General features: G+C 41.5%; 1 protein-coding gene across 3 annotated transcripts in view; it reads right to left on the reverse strand.

The window, feature by feature from the left end:
• Positions 1-7,425, reverse strand: part of xpo7 (exportin 7) — a 39,271-nt gene extending 31,846 nt beyond the window's left edge. For all 3 annotated transcript variants that reach the window (XM_038277368.1, XM_038277367.1, XM_038277371.1), the window contains exon 1: positions 7,343-7,425. In XM_038277368.1, coding sequence (XP_038133296.1) covers positions 7,343-7,375 — 33 coding nt within the window. In that variant the 5' untranslated portion in view covers positions 7,376-7,425. The remainder of the gene's footprint in view (positions 1-7,342) is intronic.
• Positions 7,426-8,728: the final 1,303 nt, after the last annotated feature.

An 8,728-nucleotide genomic window follows, 5' to 3' on the forward strand; every position in this document is an offset into this window, starting at 1 on the left:
CCTAATTTCTGCAGGACTGATTCTTGGATCGCAATGATTACATTCCTGTTCTCAAAGGCAAGTAACTTAATTAGGTTTCCTTTTATTTCTGTCATTAAATGAAGCGCTGTCTGGGTCCTAAGGAAAGAAAATCCCTCAGCTAATTCTGCTGAGTCATTTAAAAAATAAAAAAGGAAATTAAAAGCAACCCACTAGACTTTGCGAAGTGCAGTTTGAAGATGTTTCGCTTCCCATCCAGGAAGTTTTTTAAATTCAAATGGCAGTGTAGTGCGTACTTGCTCAACACCGAGCCGCTCATTAGCTTAGCATCATTGCCAAAAAATTAGCCAGTCTCTTGCAAAATACAGGCTGTTTCTCAATTCACTACAATGAGTACGGACTCGTATCTTTGCCAAGTGTGTTCTAGAGAAGAACACAGGAAAGTCTGGACTCTGGGAGAACGGGAGCACGCAGCATAAATATGGATCAATTGGATGAGAAGCGTACTGATGACATCACCACGCATTATAATAAATTATGACTTTTTCATTGAGTGAGTGAATCATAATGAACACAGTCAGATAAACACAAATCAAATGAACATTTTGCCAAATAAAACAAAAAACCTCCATCAGAGCCAGCAGTTCTTCACACACGGCTACAGAGAGAGCGATGCTGCAGACGGGCTAACGTGGTTATGGTTAGCCTCGGAGGTCCGCTAGTTTCCACGATCCTCTCAACATCTCAGCTTTTTAAAAAAATTTTTATTATGCAATAAATCAGTAAATGGGCCATATAGTGACGCTTAAAAATATAACGTTCTCACATCAAATGATCTTAAAATGTACTTTTATTGAACAACGGCAACAGAAAACAGAACTTAATACTCTGAGCTCTGTTAGCGCTAACATGGAAGCTAATGCTGCCACAGTGCATGCTGGGACAGCTGTCAGTCTGGAAAATGGACAAGTCTGCTCTGATGCATGCTGGGTAAAGAGGGAGGGGTCAGAACAACATACGGGGACTTTGTCCGTTCTCTGTCTTCTTGTTCTTATGAATTGAACAGTACTAGGGCTGAGGCTGATGACGTTTCATGAGAACGCACAACGTACACAGATTGAGAAATGGCCTACAACTCATGACACCTGCCTCCAATCCAGGTAACTGTAGGGATTCACATCAGCTTTCATGCAACTGTTTGTTTAAACTTGATTGTCCAAAGTCCGGGGTGGCAGGACTTCAATGATTATAGGGTTAGGTAGTTACGAGGTAGATCAGAATTCTGATCCTAGTAGAACTCCTACTGGCCGTCAATTTGACGAGTGACATTTCCCCCCAATAGGAACCCACGAGTAGTGATGATGTCAACAACTGAGATGGTTCTAGTGTGCGATATAAACCCATTGTGGGTATGTGGACCTTCAAACAGGTCTAATATATATATTTTTTTCAAAGGCTGTATTGTATCATTTGCTATTATTTATTATTTGTGTTCTAAATTTATGTCAAAAATAAATCCGTAGAGTAAGACTGTTTTACTGCATAGGTTCAAAGTTTGAAATTACAATTTTCTTTACAGAAATCGATTCCCCACAAACATTTCCCGCAGACCATCTTTTCACACTTATGACAAACGTAATATTAGTTGTTTTTTTTTTGCGCAGTGCTGAAGCACCTGGCACTGCTTTCTGTGCCTCGCCAAAGCTGCTCTTCAGCGGCGGAGGGGCTGGAAACCTGCGGTTTGCTAACAACTGTTTTACCAGTTCAAGGATAAAATCGCTGCATGAAAAGGCGACATTCAAACAGCTACTGAACAAAACCAATGCGTTTATAGCCGATATTTCAAGGAGATCATAAAATACAGCCACAGGCCACCTTCGCGTCGGAGGTTTTACAGAATCCTTTCTAATCATCTATTCCGACACATCCAGCCCGACCCGTGTGTGGTTATAGTAGACTAGGGGTTCTGGTTTGGCTTTTGGGCCACTTAGTGTACCAGCTGAGGTGTAAGCGGTGCTTGAACAAAACTTTTACTATTGTCTGATGGGTCGCTGATACGTCTGCGTGTTCCAGGATGACTCGCTGTCATATACCCCATCTACACTACCCTTGAAAAACTGTGCTGAGACCGTTTCAAGCTCAGTAACTGAGATAACTTATCGTGTGTAAATGGAAAGCACACTGAACTGAACCGAGCTAACTGCAGACCAGTTCCAGAGGTGGGCTCGGCTCGGTTTTTCCCTGGCTCGCTTTAGAGTCCTGCAACGGGTCGGGTACCCGCGGGTCCCCGACGGGTCACCCGCTAAAATGCTCCTTTGCGGGTGAAAAATACATAAATAAAAATAAACGGCTACGCGGGGTTGGGCGGATATTTTTTTTTCAGTCCGGGCAGGTAGTGGGGGATTTTTTTTTTATGCGTGTGTGTTGTTATGGACATCAGAAATGTTATATTAATGTTATATTGGTACATTACCGCCACCAACTGCTTGATTTCCTCCTTCAATACTGGCAGTACCGCAGATCGTCTCTAGGAGGCGAGGAGTCAAGGAACTGAGATAGTGTGATGTGTAAACGGTCGTCAGAACCGAGCTCGGCCTGGTTAACTGATCGGAGCTCGGACCGGTCTCGGCATGGATTCGGTGTTTCAAGGGTAGTGTAAGTGGGGTAATAATCTGAGCAACAGTCCTCCTCATGGGTCTGTCCCCCTCCGCCCGGATCGCCATCATCAATATTTTGAAGGATTTCTAAAGCCTGTTTCACTTTTAGATTTCTTCTGAAAGCAGTTTTTCCATATAACCGAAAGAGTTCTAGGTAGAAGGCTGGTTGCTAGGCAACGGTACATCAATCAACCGCAGGAAGAAATTACAATGCCACTTATTGAGCCGTCAAAATGACGGCTGTGGGAGATCGAGGTAAAATTAACCATATTTATTTTTTATGTTTTAATTTTATTTAAAAAACTACGTGAAAATGAAGGAAATATAAAAACAGAAAAGGTCAGTTAACATGAGCAACATAAAATTCATTTTAAATAAAGTCCTTACCGTTTAAAATCTCAGAACCATTCTAGTGTTAATGACTTTAATTACCAACATCCAGCTCTTGGAAGACAAGTGGTACAGGCTCAAGAGGCAGGATTAACTTAAAAGATCCCATATAAAACCTCTCCACTATTTCCTCCCATGATCCGCATAGTTGCCAACGTCTGATTCAGTCATCCTACAATGAATCAGTCCTGTAGCTTCTATAGGATATATTACAGTTCTCTCTATACCATTAGAATACACCCGTTAAGGACCAGCTATTCTTACAGTTCTCAAATCTCATTTGCCTCCCTGAAGGGGAGTAGAGTCCCCTGAAGCCAACTGGAAAAGTTGATGTGTTCTCATGTGGACATTCTTCACTACCTTCAGAGCAAACAGTTCTCCTCTAAAGCAGGAGGTGGTAGTGGTGTATTTCCGGTGGAATGTCCAAACTGATTCCACATCTTAATTGATAGTATAGAAAGATAAAAGCTCCACAAAAATACAGTCATGTTTTTCCCACGTCAATAAAGTTCACCATAATTTTATGGTTTACCAAATTATTATTTTTTTTTGTGGAAATGTAGGTAGGAACACCCAGGTCACGTTTTGAGTAACTGCACACGCCACCCATGTGCAGACCACCCTACCTGATCGTCCAAAAAAAAAACAAGAAAAAAAAAAAAACACTGGACTTTTTTCTTCTTCTGCTCATAAAATTGTAAGACAGTTTTCCACAGTAAATTGGTGGAACCCATTCTAACTGGACACAAACGCTGGAAGTGCGCATGAGCCACAGCATGCATCAAGAGCATCCCCTAAGGAACTCTAAGAAGAAGGGATTTATCATTCGGCAATACTAGGCAGTAGCCTAGGGCTTGGGGGCCCCATTAATACAACTATTCCTTATTTGGGCACATTAATTATGTTTTTGGTAAAATACAGAGGGAGGAGAGAAAGGAGGCCTCTGATTGGTCAATTCTACATCCGTCTATACTATGTGTATTTCTTGTTTGGTACCTAATGGCAGAAACTTTGGCTGTGGCGCCATCCATAACGCCTGGCACACCTCGGGCACTATCTCAGACACCGTGCAGGACGCTAGTTTGTAGCTCTGAGCGACGGCCTGTTGGTTTGCATCCAAAGCCTAAACACGCAGCGCCACGGCCAGTCTTTGGGGAACACTCACAGGTGAACTGTGTGTCGCCCGGCATTGGATGGGGGGTTGTAAACGGCGAACAAGCTCGTCAAACTGACACACAGGCACCCACAATCCTAGCTAGTTCCTGATTGTCCCTCTTGCATTGTGGCGTGGAATAACAGAGCAGACCGCGCTTCAAAATTATAGTATAAATCAAAAAAATCTGTGTCATACCTGCGACAAGCTAACTGTGACACCCTGCAGCGGGAGGATACACAGCCCTTCATATCCAGCCATTAAACAAGGACACTGCTACATGGTTGTACATTTTATTTTGGCTTTTGACCAATTAGATGAGCCCTTGAATGATATATTACCTACTATAAATTAAGGTGGAAAAAAAGTAAACAAGTCAAGAAAAAAAAAGGTAAAAAGCTAATCGAAAAGTTATAAAGCAGGGACGTCTGGAGCCATGGTATTGCATTGCACTGATTTTGTGCAGTATTTTTGATGCAAGGCCTTTCAGAATCTATAATGCAAGGGGATTATTATTTTTCAGTGAATGAGGTTTTAATAGGAATAGGTGGAGTACAACTTTTCTACTTCTGTTATTTGCTGTTGTTTCTAAAAGAAAATGCATAACGCTATTGCAGCTTTCTTTGATTTATTTCAAATTTGAAACATTGTCTATCCTGTAAGGTAAAAAAAAAAATGTAACCAATTAATCGTATCGTGGTGTATTCTTGAGTATTGGAAATAATTGAATCGTTGGGTCAGGAAATCGATACTGAATAGAATCGCCATGATAGGTGTGATTTACACCCCTAGTGGTCGGAGGAGAGACACACAGCAGCTAGGGTTGTCACGATACTAAACTTTTCAACTAGATACCGATACTAAGGAAAATATTCCATTTACCAGATACCATTTTCGATACCACAAGGATAAAAACAAAGACTCCAAAATTCTACAGAAATATTATCATTAATAAATAAAATACAATAAATAAATACAATAAACAATAAGAACAGTATTTTGAGGTTGTATGCTGTGCACAATATTAAGCAAGCTTAATAAAAAACTTTAAAATTAAAATTAAGTGTTCCTTCCTTGGCTATGGTTTGCACACATAACAATGACACTAAGCAAACCGGTTAAGAAACAAAAATCATTCTCAGCAGCTGCACCCGTTACAAAAAAAAGTTTGAAACTGAAAAGTGCGTAGAATTATTCAATCACACAGTGTTCAGAAAGTGCATTTTCCTCTATTCTGCACTTTAGATGAAGGACTGCTTAGGTGCCACTGGTGGTGGCACTGTATCGATACTTTAAAAAACGAGTATTGTATCCAGATACAATGTTTCAGTATCGATACTTTTGACAACCCTAACAGCAGCACTCAGTGAATATTAACCGGTAGCTACTTTGATGTTTAAGTAAAAGTAAGAAGACTGGTTGGTTGAAATAATTAGAGATCATGCCACCGAAAAAATCTGTTCATTAGACACACAGCTTTTTCAGCAAAAACAGCAACAGATAAGTTTATAGGAGTTAGTATTATAATGCAGGAAGCTTGAGAAAACAGTTTTAATGTGTGTTGTTCTTTACTATAAAAGCTGGACTTCTATGACAACCATGACTCCCAGTTACAGCTTAAAATTAACAAGTGTTTCCCGATTCAACACAGAATCAACAGAATAGATAATTTATAGATTTTGGCATCACAATGGGCTGTTAGTCTTTTTTTTTATGCATTTACTTTTTTGGGCTCTATATATGTACAGTAGTAACCCTTCAAAACTTCTCCACTTTCCTCGATGGGCCCTTGGCTAGTCCCCAACAATTCCTTTTTAATCATCTAAGATATTCTGTCATGATTTGTGGACATTAAGATCTAAAGAGGAACATTATCTCCTGTTCAGACCCTGCAATTCATTGAATGGGTGGAGTAAAGAAACATGCAGGAGGGGATCACTTCAGTGCCTGGAAGTTGGAGGGGATTCTGCTGCCATTCTCCTGGCCTTAACTGATCAGGGCCATTTGCTCCTGTAATGCACTGAAAGGCATCTCTCTAACTACCTATAAATATAGTGTATTATGGTTCTCTTGTGTTCTTAACAATAGGGAGGCATTCAATAACTACATGTTTGAGCTCATTTTTGGAAAATATAAACCCTAATGACTGTAGGTTCCATCAGCAACCACCAGCCTTTATCACAAAGTTACACCCTATTGGCTTTAAATTTAGATTTTCAAAGTAAAAGTGCCCTATAAAGGTTTAACATCTCCTATGTGTCTCATTTGGTGTTTTCGAATAAATAAAATAAACCAGAAATGGCTTTCTGGGGGCTATTGTGGGATGAGCCGGTGAAACAGAAAGTTGAGCACTGTCCCGTCTCAGACTCAGACATGTGTCCCGGTTGATCCAAGCACGGCGCTGCTAGCTGCACTGTTAGCAACAAACGGCTGCTAACCTGCCGGTGCCTGGCAAACTGCCTCCCCCAAACACCCACCGCTGTGGAAACGCGGAGTGTTTCACGTCGCTGAGGGACTCGGTTATGCTCTCTAAGAACTGGGGCGGGAGAAGTTGACGTCTAGCTGTAGCTAGCGTTAGCTTAGCATGCATCAGCGCCCGGATAGATGGACCAACACAGGAGGCAATGAGGGGAGCTCTGTCCCTAACAGCTAGGGCACCGGGGCATAGTGTCCGCTTCTCCACCGGATCGCTAATTCCGACAGGATAAACGCACCTAATGTGGAACAAATTGGCGCCAACTCACACTCAACCCCTGCATGTTAGCCTGAAAGCTAGTGGTACACAGGCAGCTATTTGTGTTTTACTGTTGATTTTCCTGATGATCAGCCAGCTAAGCACACCATGAAGCCGGTCGGTATAAGCCTCCCAACCGGAACGGACCCCGGCAGCCTCACAGACTGGAACCGCACTGCTCCCCGGTGTCTGTTCTGGCTCCGTCCAGTAGCTAACACAAGCTAGCGCAATGACAGCAGGCCACGAGTCAACACAGGCTGCCTCATCCTTTCTTTAAGTGTCCACAGCGCCGCGTCCCGCCGCTAACTGCATCCCTTTCCGCTGCTCACCGACCCCCTGCCTGCAGGACCGCATTTGGACCGAGGCTCAACCTCATCTTCCCGCTGTAGAACAAACTGTCGGTAACAAAAACATGAAACCTCTGCTTACCTGCACATGATCCGCCATTTTTCTCCATTTCATGCACCTCTCACTCCTCCGCTTATTGAAATGTAAGGGAACCCAGCGCCCCCTGCTGGTGGCGGCTCGAAATTACGTTTTTCGAATCAACTAAACGGTCCAAATATACTCATTCAGAACAAAACTTGCAGGTGGCAAAAAAAAAAAAAAAAAAAAAAAAAAAAAAAAAATATATATATATATATATATATATATATATATATATATATAGGAAGAAAACAATATACCGCAGCAATTAAAATATAATTTTCTCACAGAAATATAGTAAAAGCTAATAGTTAGAATGGCTCAGGTTATCCTGAGCTATCTCTATAGTTATGCTGCTATAGGCTTATGGTAAATGGTAAATGGCATGTACTTATATAGCGCCTTTATTCAAGTTAGGAGACCTGACCAAAGCGCTTTACACTACATTCATTCACCCATTCACACACACACTCACACACTTAGACTGCTGGAGGACATAGGGACCCCTTTTTCATCATTCTGCTTCATTCTCTCTCTATTCTCCCACTCTGCAGAATCTGTTAGTTCAATCTCTAACGTTCTGCTCTCTCTGCTTTTTCTCATAGTAGCTTCATCTGGTCTATTCCTGTTTGTCTGTGACTCCATCCTGGAGAGAAATATCAGCTGTGCTGCTGCCATCAACACCTTTGTTTCTAGATGTTTGTGCTTGGCCTGTTTTCCAGTGTAGTCCTGTTTCTCTGACTGTGACTAACTGGATGTGCTCTCTTCGTCCTCTGGCATGGGAGCTGGCTCGGAGCTCGTCTGCCTGGCTGTGTGTTTCCTGGATGGGGCCGTCTTTTACAGCTGCTTTTTATATCTCTGCTTCTGTCTCCTTGAACCCCAGTGGGCCTCAGCAGATGGCCGCTCACACTGAGCCTGGTTCTGCTGGAGGTTTCTTCCTGTTAGAAGGGAGTTTTTCCTCTCCACTGTCGCTACAAGCATGCTTAGTGTGAGGGATTGTATTTGAGACAATGAGTCGATGCAATCAACTGGTTTTCCTTAGATAGAAAACTTTGAATCAATTTGACTGGATGATCTGGTTGAACTGTAAAGTGCCTTTAGATAACATGTGTTGTGAATTTGGCGATATATAAATAAACTGAATTGAAATTGAAATTAAAATTATGGAAGCCCGTTTCCGCCACTTGACAATAAAAAATACCAAATAGAAATTATGAGATTCGAAGTCCTAATTTTGACTTTCAAAGTCATAATTATGATAAAGAATTTAAAAGTCGAATATCTCAGAATTATGATTTTGAATCTCATAATTCTGATTTCTATTTGGTATTTTTTTTTACTTTCATGTGGCGGAAACAATTTCTCATATTCAATGTAGCTGTTATAGCT

Source organism: Cyprinodon tularosa, unplaced genomic scaffold (assembly GCF_016077235.1).
Source record: "Cyprinodon tularosa strain WSP-4 unplaced genomic scaffold, ASM1607723v1 ctg1302, whole genome shotgun sequence".
NCBI classification, from domain to species: domain Eukaryota; kingdom Metazoa; phylum Chordata; class Actinopteri; order Cyprinodontiformes; family Cyprinodontidae; genus Cyprinodon; species Cyprinodon tularosa.